The 16,979-nt window shown below is 37.5% G+C and overlaps 2 protein-coding genes and 1 long non-coding RNA gene across 3 annotated transcripts; all 3 read left to right on the plus strand.

Annotated features, from left to right (window-relative positions):
* The first annotated feature begins 965 nt into the window (after positions 1–965).
* Positions 966–8,282, plus strand: LOC122065427 (protein MOS2-like). Its single transcript, XM_042629244.1, has 2 exons — positions 966–1,164; positions 6,613–8,282. The coding sequence occupies exon 2, from the start codon at positions 6,646–6,648 to the stop codon at positions 7,975–7,977; it is 1,332 nt and encodes a 443-aa protein (XP_042485178.1). The 5' UTR covers positions 966–1,164; positions 6,613–6,645; the 3' UTR covers positions 7,978–8,282.
* Positions 8,283–9,791: 1,509 nt separating this feature from the next.
* LOC122065425 (UPF0481 protein At3g47200-like) lies at positions 9,792–12,288 on the plus strand. Its single transcript, XM_042629242.1, has 2 exons — positions 9,792–9,918; positions 10,796–12,288. Exon 2 carries the CDS (start codon positions 10,836–10,838, stop codon positions 12,123–12,125), a length of 1,290 nt encoding a protein of 429 aa, XP_042485176.1. The 5' UTR covers positions 9,792–9,918; positions 10,796–10,835; the 3' UTR covers positions 12,126–12,288.
* Positions 12,289–15,674: 3,386 nt separating this feature from the next.
* LOC122065421 lies at positions 15,675–16,499 on the plus strand. The gene is made up of 3 exons (XR_006136006.1): positions 15,675–15,868; positions 16,103–16,203; positions 16,297–16,499. It is a non-coding gene; the product is annotated as an uncharacterized LOC122065421 (long non-coding RNA).
* Positions 16,500–16,979: the final 480 nt, after the last annotated feature.

The following is a 16,979-nucleotide window of genomic DNA, read 5'->3' on the forward strand; positions in this document are numbered from 1 at the left end:
AGCCGAGCCATGGGTCCGATAATCTAGGGATAACCGATCCATAGGTTGGTCCTGGTCCACCTTTCTTGATCTCTGAATCTGGTCCAATAGTTTGGGTCTAGTGATTCGACCTTGCCTTGTCTAGTTTGGACCTTAATTCCACGTGCCGAGATGTCACTGGTGCATATATTTTTACCATAACACATTCGGAGTGTAATTGAGGATTATTACACTTGAATAAGCATCATAGAAACAGAAGATTTCATCCCTAGGCAAAAAAACACTTATGCAAACTTATAACAATGGCACATCTAAAAATGCCCTCAAATAAGCTGCTTAACACAATCAACGATTAAGCATTCATCACACTCTAGGGTTCAAGACCCTAATTCTCACAATGAAGAGAAAAAAAAAATGTCACAAGTAAGCAGGAAATGGTGTTCTACAATCTGCATTACTCTGCCTCAACAGCACCATTGCTATATCATATGAGTTTCAAAATCGGTGAATTGGATTGGAAATTAGTCGAATCACACTAAGACTGAACCTGATTTTCGCTGTTTTGCAAGATTCCCTTGAATCAATGAATTTTCAGATCAAATGACCAATTCTAGGGTTATCGGACTGATTCCAAGCAAGGTTCTAAAACATGGGAATGATCATAAGATCAGTCAAGGTCAAAACCATTTCGATACGGTTTCGGAACATCTAATCCATCCATATTTTTTAAAGAAAAATCAGTTTTTTTACTATTATACCCTTGGACCATACATATGAAACCGGATCGGAAAACTCAGAATCGAAATCCAGATTTTGCCGGCCGTCATACCCGCCCTGCAGTCACTGAGTGCTCCTTCCAGACAGAGAAGGAGAAGGGAGAGAAGGAGAGAAGGGGGAGAGTGCAATTACAAAATGAACACCCATTCACAAAGAACATAATAAACATAATTAAGGGTAAAAAGGGAACAAAAATATGAAACCACCCTTGCTTGCAAACAGATTTTCCGACCAAAAAAATTCGATAACCCTGGTTACTCTCTACCTAAGCGTCACTTTGCCCCTTTCCTCCCCGCTGCAAAGTCAAACCCTAGTGCCGCTCGCTCCCTGGGACTGCTAGGGCTCTCTCTAGCCGCCGTCAGCTCTTCATTTCCCTCGCCGGACGCCCTCGCACACTCGTTTGATCAGGTTAGTCCCTTCTCTCTATTTTCCTCCCCCCCCCCCCGCATCTATTTCTATACCTCTTCTCTCTCTATCCCCAAATTTTCACTCTCTCTCTCTCTCTCTCTCTCTCTCTCTCTCTCCACCCAACCCCAAAAGAATTTCGCTCTCTCTTGCTCAATTTCCCTTGGTTGATAGATTACTTCGCAATCCCTTCAATTGAATCTCAAGGATTTGATATCGTTTCTGACAAGATTCCGGGTGGGGGTTATTATTTGTCTAGGTTTTGATTGGTTTGTGGTTTAATTATCGTTTTTTTTTTTTTGGGTGTATATAATGATGATTTCGTTAGATATGCGACCCTTATTTGACTGGGTTTGATATTTTTGGAATTGCTGCTCTCTCCTCTTCTCTTGCAGCTTCTTTCTTAGTCCTCTATTTTTATCTATATGGTCCATGAAAGGTTTGGCTGGTTTTCTTGATTCCATAATCTGTTCTCCCGTTTTCAATAGGAAGATTTAGGAGTGGGTTTGTGAAGTTCTGTTTATTGTGAATGGTTTGTGAGCTATGCAGCCGGTTTTTTTATAGGTAAATAATAGAAGGTGGTTTTATTCTGATTTCACAAAATTCCTTGGTTGGACTAATCTGCTTCTCTTTTGACCTGCAAAGGAAAAATAAACTTCTCATCACAAGTTTGACCCCTCTTTGATATATAAGGAAATGTCGTTGTGATCACAAAAGCCCATTAACTAAGTTCCTTGATTGCACGGGTTTTGTTTGGTTTTCAATTGTATGGCCTATGGGATGCAGAATGATAAGATTTTGTTTTGCTTGATGGCCTTCTTGTGTACTGGAGTCTGGAGTTGCTTGTATTACTTGTATACTGAGTATTGCTTCTTTGATACTTTGTATACCAACTTGCTGTGTTTACATGCTGTATGTCATCTTTAATCCTGCTAATCGTTAGTCCTACTAATGTGTGTGTGTGTGTGTGTTTTTGCGTGTGGTTTTTTTATTAAATAGAAATTTAATTAGTGTTAGACCAACTTTTCTTCTACCCAAAATTAATAAATAAATTAAGACCCAACTTTTCTGTTCTAGCCTTAGGTCCATTTATGGGAAATAGAAATAACATCCCTACTTTGTTTTTTGAATATTAACTGCATTAAAATACTTAATTAGTACTGGAAAATCTGGCAAAATATTAAAATCTCCCCAATGCCACCCTTCCACCCTTCTTGAGTATCTTGCATGATCCATTTAGCCACCTGCTTACAATCTGTCCAAATCGTTACTCTTTCCCGGCCTTGCTCCTTTACTCACTGTTGCCCTTGAAGCACTCCCCATATCTCCTATTCTTATGATGTCCCTATAAGACCATTGTTTATGGAAACCACAATAAACTGAGTGTTACATAGCAGAATTGACGCCCAACCTACACTTCCTGAAGAAGGCTAAAAACTGCCATCATAGATCAAAAGATATTCTATCCCATGTGATAATCCCTGGTAATCCTCAATAGAAAGGACAACATTATGAAGAGGATTAATCAATAGGGCTCCCACACAGATCGGATGAAGAATAGAACCTCTCTATCTCATTTTTGCAGAAACAACAATAAGGGTCCACTGATAAAAATGATTGCAATTTGTCCTTAGTGCTTATAGCATTAACAAGCACTTTCCACAAGAAGCTACAAAATGTTGGGCTAGTCCTACTGAGATGACTATGCAATTGATACATTGCTTATGATAATCTATGGGATGTATGAATGGTTTAAGTTTTAGCTATTATATTGTGTTTATTTCATTTGAAAGGTCTCTTATTGATAAATTTGTTTTTTTTTGGGGGGGGGGGGGTTTGGTTAGAAATTGAAAAAAAATATATTCTACATGTTATTATTCTATTTGTTGCATGATGTATATATGCCTATTGTGTAGTGAATAAAAATGTATTAAACGTGTACCGTAATATATTCGTATGCATTTTTTAGCACAAATTTTTTTTAAAGTATTTTGGACAGCTAGATCCAGTTAATACTCTTATGTATCTGTGCCCTTTTTTTCTCCATTTCGAATTCATAATTGGTAAGTATACTCATGTCCTCCTTCTTAACTTTATTTCTATATTGCTTAAAAAATTGGAAGTGTTTTCTACTTTTGGCCTCTCTCATCCTTCTTATTGGTTTGCAAACTTTGTCCTTTATACGGGAAAAACGTGTTTTTATAACAAGTATTAAATGTGCATAATACTCCTTATAAAACCGGTTGAGATGGTATGGCCATGTGCAACGGAGACTTGTAGAGGCTGTACTAAGGAAAATTGAGCAGATTCATTTGGAGGGAGCCAAAAGAGGGAGGGGTAGGCCTAAAATGACTATTAATGAAGTGGTGAGAAAAGAAATGCATATGGTGGGGCTTGACTCTAGTATGACCATGGATAGAGTTTTGTGAAGGACTAGGATCTGGATAGCAGACTCTGTGTAAGGGATGTTCTGGTGATTCATCTTGGATTTCTACCTTATTTGCTTCTCTTAGTCCCTTTTCACTTATTTTCCCGTATTTCATTACTTCTTGATTCTCGTTTTTATATTGGATCCATGTAGTTGACCCCATTTAGTTGGGATAAAGTTATGTTTTTTGTTGTTGTTGTTTGTAATACGCCTTATAGAACATTTTTTTAATTTAAAAAAAGGGAGGGGGTGAAAAACAAAATCAATACCAAACCCCAAAATACCGATTTCATTCACCCATTGGCCATCGTCCCTTTCTTCTCTAGAGTTAGGTGTCGAACCCTAATCCAATTTTATTCTTCCTCTGTATAGGCAATGATTGTAGCAGCAAGTACCCTGTGCAGTGGCAAGTCTACGTCCAAGGGGATTGAGTCAACCCCCTTTGTCTTCTCTGTCTCCATCTGCAACAGTACCTATGATTGCAGCGGCCCCTTCTCCCTCCTACTTTGTTTGTACCGCTTCATTCATCTAGGGCCTCTAGACTTGTGAGTATTGTCGCATTAGACCAGTTCCAAGTTGTAGCTAATTCTCAACCTTCTTTTTCTCATTATTTTTGTGTCTTCATTGTCCAACAAGCTGTTTTGGGTGTGATTATTGATTTGGTTTTCTTTGTCTATTAGAAGAGATCAGAAGTTCCTCTTACCTTCAGCCTGTGTCTTTGATGCCTCTAGCAAAAGTTGTTTTAGACACTCATATGCACCCTCACACAAAAAAATAAATAAATAAATAAAAGAGGACAGTTTAGTGATTACATCTCTCCACTGCAACAACTTGGTTAGAGCACCAGCCATATGTGAAGCAAAAATTCTCCTCATGTTGGCTGTGAAGAGGAGGGACCAAAAGTAAAATTTTGTTTTAAATTCAATTGTTAAAAGTTCTGGTGGGATATTTTCATCTTGTTGAACAAAGTCATTTTCCCTCTTTATTGGACTTGTCATACAATATCAAATGTGAGGTAGGTTTTTTGTTTCAAGTGACTTTTGTGACGACCTAAGAATATGACAAGTATCAGACCCACCTGGGAGATTGGTGAGGTGTCCTCACTAAGAATACGGCAAGTACCAGGGAGTTTGGGAGATCGATGAGGATGTGCAAACTTTAGTCCCATATCGCCTAGGGAGATATTACTGGGCTAGTTAATAACCTCTAACCTCCTTAATATGGCACAATGCGTTTTAAAGCCTTGAAGCCCATGGGCCAAAGAGGACAATATTGTGCAAGTTAATGGGGCCGGGGCGTTACAAATGGTATCAGAGCTGACTCCGACAGCGTGTGAGGCCACAGGGGGGACGCTTTGCTGAAAGGGGAGAAGTGTGACGACCCAAGAATACGACGAGTACCAGACTCGCCTAGGAGATCGGTGAGGTGTCCCCCACCAAGAATACAGCAAGTACCAAGGAGTTTGAGAGATCGGTGAGAGTGTGCAAACTTTAGTCCCACATCGCCTAAGGAGAGATTACTAGGCTAGTTAATAACCTCTAGCCTCCTTAACATGGCACAACGCGTTTTAAAGCCTTGAGATCCATGAGCCAAAGAGGACAATATTGTGCAAGGTTAATGGGGCCGGGGCGTTACACTTTTGGATGTTTCTTCTGGTTTCTACTGCTATCTTACCTCAGTTTATCCAGTTTTCTTGCAAAGGATGGGCAGCTATTGACTCTGTATCTATGGCTGAAACAGGGCTTATTTCACTAAAATGTGACAGGTTTGATGATTGAATGCAATTATCAACTTGTGGCTGCTAATGTTTCAGGAATAAAACCTGATCCCATCCCCTGCTTTAGGAATCAAATCTGACCTGGAACATAGTCAGTAAATGGCTGCTAATTTTTTTAAGTATTCCTTAAACAGGGAGTATTCCATAGCTTCTTTCAAGGGTCTGGTAGAAAGCTTCTATGATAGTGGTCATTCGATTGTGGCCTCTTATTCTTATTTTTAAACCTAATAGTACTCCAAATGAAGCTCAAATGTATGTGCTTCGAAAGCGAAAGGAACCAACATAAGCTTTCATAATCGAATAATTAACCAATTATGGGGATTGATATGTAGGATTCTGTCCATGTCCAATAGCTGTTTAGAGCGTTTCCTAGACAGCTTCATGTGTTTGTGTTTTCTCAGTTTTGCCTTGTGAAGACTCTGATATATAGGACTCTGTCCATTCCACATAACAATTACTAGATTTCAATTTTTACTTGGACAGTCGATTAAAATTAAGTTTGATTCTGCAACTATCAGTATAAAGCATTTTGACTTGTTTGGAGGCACATTTGGTGGCTGGCATGAACTAGTTTTAGGCATTACTGGTACTATCAGATGTGAACAATGGATGTCTTTTCTTCCTTATGACATGAATTGTATTTTGTGGATTTCATGGGTTTTATGATGGATGAAATATATATTTCATTGTTATAGATAATATGTTGTGGGCTTTTCATTGTTCTATAACACATCAGACATTACTTTTGTGTTTGGAGAGATGATGTCATTCATACTTTGATTTGTTATATGGTAAACTTATGGAATGCAATAGGGGATTAAGTATTCAGCTATTCTATTGTGTTTATTTCAGTTGTGAGGCTTCATTTTGATAAAATTATTGTCTACATTTTACTAGTTTGTTTATTAGGTGATGTACATGTCTGGAGCTCGATGAATATATGCCGTTTTTTTTAAATCCCGGATTGTTACAGTGGAACTTTATTAAACTCGTATCAAACACGTACTGTATTATTATGTACACATTTTATTTTGCCGGATTTTTAAAAAGTATTATTGCCGCCTGGTCTGTTTAATACCCGGACATATCGGTACCTGATTTTTTGCCTTACCCAAACTTACTAACCATGCTCTAGACTCCTCTTTTCTATTTTCTTATCTGTTTCGGAAAGAAAACTGTAGATACAATATTTTTATTGGGACAAGTAAGCAAGGTTTTAATTTAATTCTCTCATCTTTCTTTGTAGCTTGTTTTGTAAGGAGAGAGGTAGTAAGAAAGCATGAAACTCTCATTCTCTCTCCCATCGAAAGCATCTTCCAAGCCAAGTCAACACAAGCCCGCTGAGAATTTCAAAGAAGACAACTCCAAAGAAGATGGAGAAGTCAAGCATGAATACGTGACAGAATTTGACCCCTCAAAAAGCCTGAATCATTCGAAAAAGCTTGTAATTCCACCTAAGCCTAACGAATGGAGACCCCTGAAGAAAATGAAGAACCTTGATCTTCCTGTTCGCTCTTCTGCCGATGACCTTGGTGTTGGCTTTGAGGTTGAAGCTCCCTCGACTGCTGGAATACCTGATTCGGACATGTCCTATGGTCTGAATCTCAGACAAGATAAGGAAACCAATATTAGCCAGGATGACAAAGATAAGATGGAAGTGGATCCTCCTGCCCGATCTGGACCCGGTGAAGATTTGACATTGCTGAGATTCAAGGAGGATATGAAGAATCTGCCCGACGATCGAGGATTTGACGAGTTTGTAGATGTTCCTGTTGAGGGTTTTGGGGCAGCATTACTTGCTGGGTATGGATGGCAAGAAGGGAGGGGCATCGGAAGAAATGCCAAGGAGGACGTGAAGGTTGTTGAGTATACAAGGAAAACTGGGATGACGGGGTTAGGGTTTGTGGACGATATGCCAGATGGAAAGAACCACCAATGTGATTCCAATGCACAGAATGTTCCACAGAAAGGGCCTAATGAGAAGATTGAGCACTTGCAGGCTCAGGTTGATAATATGCCTCCCCCACGGGAGCCTAGGGCTCATCAAGAGTTGAAAGAGGACAGGAGCCAGGAAGATAGAAGGGATCATAGGCATGAAAGAGGAGACAGATCCAGAGGCAGAGACCGTAGAAGAAAAGATGATGAAAGGCGAAGAGAAGGGGGAAGAAGAGGTGAAGAACTGAGACACAGTGATGCATATCATTCCAATAACCGAAGTAGGAAAGAAGAGAGGAGAACAACAATTTCTTGGCTTACAAGTCATATTCGAGTTAGAATTGTTAGTAAAGATTTCAGAGGAGGGAAGGTTTACTTGAAGAAGGGAGAGGTTGTGGATGTTGTAGGTCCAACTACTTGTGACATATCCATGGATGAGAACAGGGAGCTAATCCAAGGTGTTGATCAAGAAATTCTTGAGACAGCACTTCCAAGGCGTGGTGGCCCTGTTCTTGTTCTCTATGGGAAGCATAAGGGTGTGTTTGGAAGCCTTGTGGAAAAGAATATTGAGAAAGAAACTGGTGTTATCCAAGATGCAGATACACATTCAATGCTTAATGTGCGCCTGGAACAAATTGCTGAGTATGTGGGTGATCCAAGTTATCTGGGATACTGATTATCTTTGCCTACTACATTGATGGAATTGAAGTTGAACAACTTACTCTGTTCATAGAGCTGGCCCAGGTGATGGATAATTGAAAGTTCATCTTTCCTTCAACCCCCCTCCCCTGCACCCCAATTTACTCATATCTTTTTAGATAGATTGAAATATAGCTGCTTTCAAATGATCCCTTGTGGTGTTGGTGTTTCTACGTCATATCCTTTACCGTGGGATCTTTTGTTCAGTTAAATGTTAACAGAGACTTGATTTACACAATGGACTTCGAAATGCCAAGGGAAACCAAAACTCATTTAAAACTAGTTGGAACTACATCCAGATCTCTTAAATGAAAATAAGCAACTAGAGGAAACATTTCAGTATCCTGTCCGTGGGCATGGTTCCTCTCCAGTCACTTGAAAGTAGTACTGGTGAAACAAAACAAACTGCTTTGGTTCACCTGTGCTTTTAAGTGCCTGGAGATGATTTATGGCTTCTGTTGAATACCTGTGAAATTCAAGAGCTCTCAAATCATTTTTGCATAGATTTTGAGAAAATGTTGAGCCTTTGGATGGGGTTTCATTATCAATTTTTGAGATTGCAATTTCAAAACTATGATTCCTGATCTGTTGATGAATCAGTCGTGATTCATTTGGCCAAATCCTGCTGATTCTGCTCTGAGTCCAGCCAATTCGGATTGGAATCAGTTGGTACCAACTGATTTGATCCCGGTTCTGCTTCTAGAAACCTTAGACTTGATAGAATTGACCTTCTACTGAACTAAAATAGTAATGAAAGTGCATTAAAAGAAGTCAGGTTTTAGAAAATGGCTGAAGACAATAAGATCTGATGAAAACACAAGGGAATGCACTCTTTACTAGAGGGTAGCAAGAACATGAACATGGCATAAAGGGGAATGGATGTAGCAATAGACTTAATGAAGATCTCCTTACCAGCTGTGCCGCAAAGAGAAGATTTTCCTTCCAATCATATAGCTGTTACTGAATTCTCTCAACAGTAGAGGAGAAAAGGGTATTTTTATTTTTTTATTTTTTTTGCTGATGATGGATATCCAGGCCTTTGGCTTGACTAGTTCTGTAGGTTATATTGATCCCCACGATCACATGGACCGTGTCATATTAGGGTCGAATGAGAATTATTCAATTTTCACCGAAAGCTATGAAGAGCACTAAATACCCTCATATGAGTGGCTCCAATGAGGTGAGAGGAGTTGAATTTAGAACCACATACTTCTTGAGGTGAAGGTCCCTTACCAACTCGGCTATCCCCTTGGGGTTAAAAAGGCCTTTTTAGATTGGTGAAAAGCAGTAGGAAACCCTTTATAAGTAACACATAAACCTGATTTTCAAATGTCAATTTGGATTTTATTGAAAAGAGGATGGTGGCACTTGGAGTTAAATCTGACCACTATCAATGAATCCTTGGCTTATTATAACTTTAAGCACTGCTTTGTCTGGAAAATGAATAGATTAAATTCTGAATTAACTATGCAATCTGCTCTCTCGCTCTCTTATTGTGAAAAAGACCAAACCTTTCCTTGGTCACAAAGATGAGAATTTACAATTGCCCAAAGTTTTTTAGATTCTAGGTAGCCTCACATCTGAAGCTTTAATCTAATGTGGGTAAACTCATATTCCAGTGCCCATTTCATGGATTCTTCCCCCAATACCAAAGTTTTTTAGATTCTAGGTAGCCTCACATCTGAAGCTTTAATCTAATGTGGGTAAACTCATATTCGAGTGCCCATTTCATGGATTCTTCCCTCAATACCAACTGTCCTTAACTCCTACCCTTCTCACAACTTTTCCTTCAATGCAAGCAAACACATAACTCCTATACTTATATATAGAGAGAAAGAGGCAATCCAAACAAAACCCATCTCACCAAAGGAGCTCGGTCACAAGAACCGGCAATCGGCGGCCACAAAGTGCACTAATTGTAAGCATACTACCTACCTCTTTGATGTTCTTTTTACTAATAGTAGTTTCCTGTTTTTATCTTCTCTTTAATAAAACCATAACTAGGGCCTTATTAATGTTTGTCCTGCTCTGGTTGTGAAATCCATGTAGCCACCATGGAGGTGAAATCCTCTTATTGCTTGGTTATTTCACTCGACCTCATTCCCAAACAAGCTTCCTAACAGGAGAGACAAAAATAACAATTGCCTAGCGCAGTTGGTAAGATTGTGGTGCGATAAGTTCATACTCAATAGGAGGTCTCGAGTCCAAGTTTCCTAGTTGTTACCTTCCCCTCCCCCCTTCTATATTTTAATATATATATATATATATATTAAAATATTCAATGGATTACCCTATAACCCACCAAGGAAGGGTTTCCTATATGGCCCAACACTTTAGTTTTGTAGTGCATGGAATACTAAGAGGGTGAATATGGCCAATTCAAGTATGCATGCAACTCCACATAAGTGTGTGCATGATTTAATTAAGCTTTGAAGTTTGGCATTGGTTCCAAAATAAGTCTTCTCTTTTCAATGGTCATCATCTTTCCACATGGCACAATAAGATGGACTGCTCAGGAAGGCCTTCCTCTTTGTGTTTAGCAAAGGTCATTTGGACCTTAATTATACATTAGGCAAGGACTTTCAACACAGTCCATGTTGAGCTGCTTTTCAGCATACTTGATATTGTTTAAGTCATGTGGAAAGACATCTTTAGTAAAACCAACCATTGGATGAAAACCTCTCTCTCTCTCTCTCTCTCTCCTCTCTCTCTCTCTCTCTCTCTCTCTCTCTCTCTCTCTCTGGCAAAACACAAAATTTGATATATTAATTCGGGTTCGGGTTTTGCTCTTGTAGTGTGTTTCTTCTGGTTATTGAAATTTTAAGGAAACCCACAATGGCTGCCACAAATTCAGTGGCGGAAGCAATAAGGAAGGATCTAAAACAAGTCCCTACATTGCCATCCAATTGTACTATATACCGAGTTCCTGAGATGCTACGTAAAGTAAAGCCAGAAGCTTACACACCTCGCTTGGTCTCAATTGGCCCTTTCCATTCTCAAAAGGAACACTTAAAGCCCATGGAAGCCCACAAACTACAGTACCTCAATGAATTTCTAGGGCGAACTTCTCAAGTAACCTTAGTTGATTATGTCAATGCCATGACAGAATTGGAAGAAAGAGTTCGCAAATGTTATTCAGAAATCATCAACCTTAAGAAAGATGATTTGATCAAGATGCTTGTAATTGATGGTTGCTTCATAGTTGAACTTTTCCTTAGGAGGGATAAATGGGAACAATACCGCGATGATCCCATATTGAGTAAGACATGGATGTCTCGAACCATAATGCGAGATCTCATCTTACTCGAAAACCAGCTTCCTCTCTTTGTTCTTCAGAAATTAAAGATACTTGTCAATCGTGGTAATGCCGAAGTTCGTGCTAACACCCTCATTGAGCTTGCCGAGCTATTCTTTCGTGGAATCCTGCTACATCAACGGCCGGCTAAGCATCATCAGAATGTATCAGATTTGGAAAAATTGGCAAAGAATGAAGAATCTGAAGATGACCCTCTAGGAAAAAAGCATTTTCTTGATCTTTTAAGACATGCCCATCTCCCATCAACTCCAATGATTTCAGAAAATCATGGAAAATTTAGACGTATCCATAGTGCAACAGAGCTTCATGAAGCAGCCCATGTCAAGTTTAGTTTGGGCTCACAAACTTGTTTGTTTGACATAACATTCAGCTTTGAAACTTTGAAAATCCCTCCTATAAGAATTGGAGATTGGACTGAGTCTCTCCTTAGAAATCTCATTGCCTTTGAACAATGTCATAGTGATTGTACTAAATATATGACAGCTTATGCAACCCTCATGGATGGTCTCATTGTCTCTCCCAAGGATGTTGAGTTGCTTGAGAAGAATGGAATTATTGACAACTTCATTGGTCGACCTGAGAAGGTAGCTGAATTATTTAACAAACTTCTTGAAGAGGTTACTATACCTTTGAATGATTTTTACTTCTCTGGGGTTTGTGAAGAAGTGGAGAAATATTATGAGATGATTAATGCAAGTTCAATGATGGGTTATCGTTTCAATAACAGTTCAGGGGGATTCATTCAATCCTTGTTGCAGAAGCTTTTCTCCTATACTCGTAAGAACAACTCGCCAGCTTCTGAGGAATGAGTGTTGTGTTAAATATTTCCTTTCTAATTATGATTTGTGAATGATATTTCTTTTCATTTAATGTGAAGGGGATCCTTCCAAAGGTTTGGATTGTTGGATATATTTTATATATGTGTTTGTATCTATCTATCAAAATCCATTTCCATAATATTTGAGTTTCTTGTAATACATTTTCTTTCTAAAAATATTTAATCATTTTCTCTACAATCCACCAAGAAAAGGTTTCTATGTAGCCCAAATATATGTTATTTAGCAATTTAATGGGGTAGGTTTTTTAACTCCTAACGAAGTAGCTTTTTCTTCCATTTTTCAAGAAAGATAGTTTTGATTCTCTATAAATATAGAAGAGAATTCACTAAACTTACCGAACTAACCTTTCCATTGATGTATTGTTCGTCGATATTCAAGCCAAATCACAATGTAATTTTCCTTGTTCTTGAATGAGCCTCTTCAAGTCTTTTAGGCTTATGCTCTAACTATCCGAGTCAAGGTCTGCCTGATTTTTATTTGCACATATATAGGACAAATGATCACAATACCATTGTCGAAACCCCTATTGTGACTAGCATTTGCTGCTGCAGAATAAATCAATTTAAAAATGGGATAACATGCTTGATAAGGCATAAGTTCGAGTATCATAAGTGTTTCTTCATAAGAACTCCCACGAATCCGATCAATTACTCTTCGTGTTTTGTGAGCAGACATACATATATGTTGACCTAAATTTCATGGATAGATGGACCCTGTGGTCTCTCCTCATATGCGAATTTCTACTCAAATAAAGTATACCCCAATAGCACAAAAAGGCTTAAAAATTTGACTACAAGAAGGTGCATTCTAGTTTTGTAGTGCATGGAGTAGCAAGAGGGTGCATCACTCAATTCACGTACCCATGCTACTATGCCAACACTCCTATGTATCTATCTCTCTCCTCCTCTTTTGAAAAGATATCTTTGCCCCTTGTTTATAAATGAAAAGAGATAGACACAAGGAGTACTGGCGTAGGCCGTGCCCTCAGACAAATACCAACTTTCCATGATATAGTTAGGCTTCGAGGTTTCACACTGACTTGAGAATATGTCCTCTCTTTCTAATGGTTGGAGTTGTTGCATCAGTCTTCCACATTGTACGATAAGGTGGACTGCTTAAAATAGAATCCTTTCCTCTATGTGTTCTATGAGGTTGTTAAAAACCTAATTATATATGCGGCAAGTAGGCATATTACTACACATGAGGTTATATGATTTAGAGAGCAGACCAAGTTCTCGTATGAGAACCATTCTCGTGAGTTCTTGATCTACACATATGGAATCCACATAAGGAAAAGCCTTGTAGTGGATCCCATGTGTGCAGATCAGGGCGTACGACAATAGTTCTCGTACGAGAACTTGATCCACACTCTAGATTTAACAACAAAAAAACTATGTCTAGGAGTGTGGCATGCACTAATGTTCCCATGTGTCCATCTCTTTCCTTCTTTTTTGTACAAAAAAAAAAAAAAAAAAAAGACATCTTTGTCATTTGTTTCGGGAATAAGAAAGATAGACATAAGGAATGATGGCGTAGGCCACACTCCCAGACAAAGAGCAACTTCCTATGCATGATTTAGATAGGCTTTGTGGTTTGACAATGGGTTGAGAACATGTCCCCTCTTTCCGATGGTTGAAATTGTCGCATCATCCTTCCACATGGTACAATGAGGTGGACTGCTTAGAATGAAATCTATTCCTCTATGTGTTCTATGAGGTTGTTTATAACCTAATTATACATGGGGCAAAGACTTCCTACACTCCATATTAAGCTCCCTAATTATTATGTGCTTTCTCCAAAGTGTGGCCCAATGACCCCAATTGACTCCTTTGTGAGTCTTCTCTTTACCTCCTTATGGAGTTTATGACTCCTCATAGGATCTTTTCATCAAAATATATATCACACTACTATATAAAAGTACGTACTCCCTGTCTTTGGTTTATTTTTTCAAAATGACTAAAAAACCATTTGCATCTACCAAAAAAAATTCTCAAATGACCAAAAACCCCTTAAAATGGAATATGAAACAAATATCATAATAGACTCTCTATAATTCTCTCTCTCTCTCTCTCTCTAAACGTGGAGGACAAAGGAGGAGAGTGGAGTATTAAAAAGGCATATAATTATAATTATTAAGTATTAAAAAGACATATAATTATAAACCCTAAACCCACTCATCCTCTCACCCCTAAAAATAGAAGATAAATCAAATAATAATAAGAAACTCTATAATTCTCACTCTCTCCCTCTTTAAACGTGGAGGAGAAAGGGGGAGAGTGGAGTATTAAAAAGCCATATAATTATAATTATTATTAAGTATTAAAAAAACATATAATTAGAAACCCTAAACCCACTCATCCCTCTCACCCCTCAAAATGGAAGATGAAACAAATAATAATAATAAACTCTATAATTCTCACACTCTCTCTAAAAGCGGAGGAGAAAGGGGGAGAGTGGAGAGAGAAATAGAGAGAATTATGGAAAATGATGATGGAATGAACAATTATGGAGAGAGATATACCAAAAAAAATATATTAATAATAATAAAATCTCCATAATTTTCTATTTTCTCTCTCTCTCTCTCTAAATTTGTAGGAGAAAGGAGAGAGTAATAATTAATTAAATATTAAAAAGGATTAAAAAAAAGGCATATACTATTCTTCCTTAAATCTCTCTCTCTCTCTCTCTCTCTCTCTCTCATCCTCTTTGAAAAAAACGTGGAGCACAATGGAGAGAGATTCTCCATAAAGAGAATTATAAATAATTATGGAAATATCAAAAAGGTAAATATAGAGAGAGATATACCATAAAAAAAAAAACTGCTCCTAAAATCTCTCATTCCATCCCTTACAAAATCTAAACGTGGAGGAAAGGGGTATTTTCTCTCTATAATTCTCTTTCTCTCACTCACTCTCTCTAAACGTGGAGGAAAAAGGGGTGTCATTAATTATAATTATTACGTATTAAAGGGATAAAAAAAAATAGGCACAAAATCATAGAGAGATTTATTGCATAAAAATGGTATCTTTTAATGATCTTTCATCGATTTTAAAGGTTTTTACTGCATGAAATTCTTCCTTATATATACCACAGAGAAGACAAAAAAATCAATTACAATATCTCAGGATTTCTCAATTTTTTGTCTCTTACAACAATTGCTCAGAATATTTCCACCAAATCTTTCTTTTATCTATTTTATTAGTATAGAAATGCTTCCCTCTCCTTCATTAGGAAATAGAATTTCTCTCCCCCCAAGTATTTATTAATTTTTTGATACGTTTCTTATCTTATTTATTAGTAAATAAAATCTTCCCTCTTCTCGCCCTTTTATTAGAAAGCAAAATTAGAAATCTTTTTTTCTCTCTTTCACACACGTTCCTATCTCTACCATTAGAAAGCAAAACCATAAATCTCTCTCTCTCTCTCTCTCTATCTCTTACCTTCCCAATCTTTCTCTTATTCTATTTATTAGTAAAAAAACTCTTCCCTCTTCCCTCCTTCTCCTTCATTAGGAAATAGAATCTCTCTCCCCATGTATTTATTACGTCTCTTATCTTATTTATTAGTAAATAAAATATTCCCTCTTCTCTCCCATTTATTAGGTAGCAAAATCAGAGAATTGTATCTCCTCTTTGGTCTTCTCTCCCAAAGCTCACAATCTGCTCTAAGAGAGCTCCAAGAGCTCATTTTCTCTATTATTCCTTTGGCTCCAGGTAAGCTATTGTAAGGTTTTTTATACCGTTCTTTAGTTTTTTTCTTTTCGTATCCATTGTTTTAATTTAAGGTATTCGTCTTCACTCCTTGATCCTATAATGCACTTCTTATCTTCTAATTTTTTTTTTCAATCTCATTTTTTTTTTAATCCATACTTTTAAATGTTCGATTTTCTTCATTCATTTATGGGTTTATCGTATCTAATGTTGGGTTAACCCTCTAACTTGTCTCAGGTATGAAAGGAGCTTAGGGTTTCATAATCCTCGATCGGTTAAAGAAGTCTTTAAGGGTTTCAGATGAAGGCACGCTGGGACAATCAAGGCTCTTACCACTGGTTGGATTTTGCTTCGTTGCTTCTCTCATTCTTATTTTGAGGTTTTTTTGCTTTGTAGGTTTTGATATTTACGTTGTTATTTTTTTTTCGCAGATGTTGAGAAATTCTTTCAATAATGTGACCTTCGAGAGTTCTGTTTCTTATATGGGATTGGTGGGGTTTTGGTTTTAAAAATGTAATAGTGACTACAGTATCAATTTGGTTTCTGGATGCTGTTAAATTGTATATTTTGAGTATTTGAGAGTTGCAATTACTCAGGTTTCACTATAGAGTTGGTTGGATCTCAGATTCAGAGATATCTCCAATTCTATCACAATTCCCAAGTTCTCAACAACCATTGCTTAATTGGACATTCAATTGAGCACGTAGGAGTTACATTAGATGCTCTAATAATTCCTAATGGACAAATTTTTTTGACTAGATGCATGTGATCACCTTTAGATCTCTCTGAAAAAAGAAATGGCTAAAAAGAGATCCTTTCAACATTGGATATCTGTAACAAAGTGACTCCAAATTGCCAAGCAAAGGAATCTATGAAAGAAAGAGTTGAGACTATCAAGCAAACCATTAATACCAAGAATTAATATGTTCTACTGGTCTTTCAATCATGTTCAATTGATCTTCTATATTTGTGATATGTTATCTTACATAAAATCATTACATTATTGTTTTTATGAACCTTATAAGAAAATCATTTTTAGTTACACAATAATGAAATTGGTGATTGTGATTCCATTACTATTAACAAGCTTCTGAACTCCCGATTTCTTTGGTTG

This window comes from Macadamia integrifolia, unplaced genomic scaffold (assembly GCF_013358625.1).
Source record: "Macadamia integrifolia cultivar HAES 741 unplaced genomic scaffold, SCU_Mint_v3 scaffold2003, whole genome shotgun sequence".
NCBI lineage: Eukaryota > Viridiplantae > Streptophyta > Magnoliopsida > Proteales > Proteaceae > Macadamia > Macadamia integrifolia.

Bases quoted from the DNA above. Each gene is read 5' to 3' on its own strand.
- LOC122065427 (XM_042629244.1), top strand. From the start codon at position 6,646: ATGAAACTCTCATTCTCTCTCCCATCGAAAGCATCTTCCAAGCCAAGT.
- LOC122065425 (XM_042629242.1), top strand. From the start codon at position 10,836: ATGGCTGCCACAAATTCAGTGGCGGAAGCAATAAGGAAGGATCTAAAA.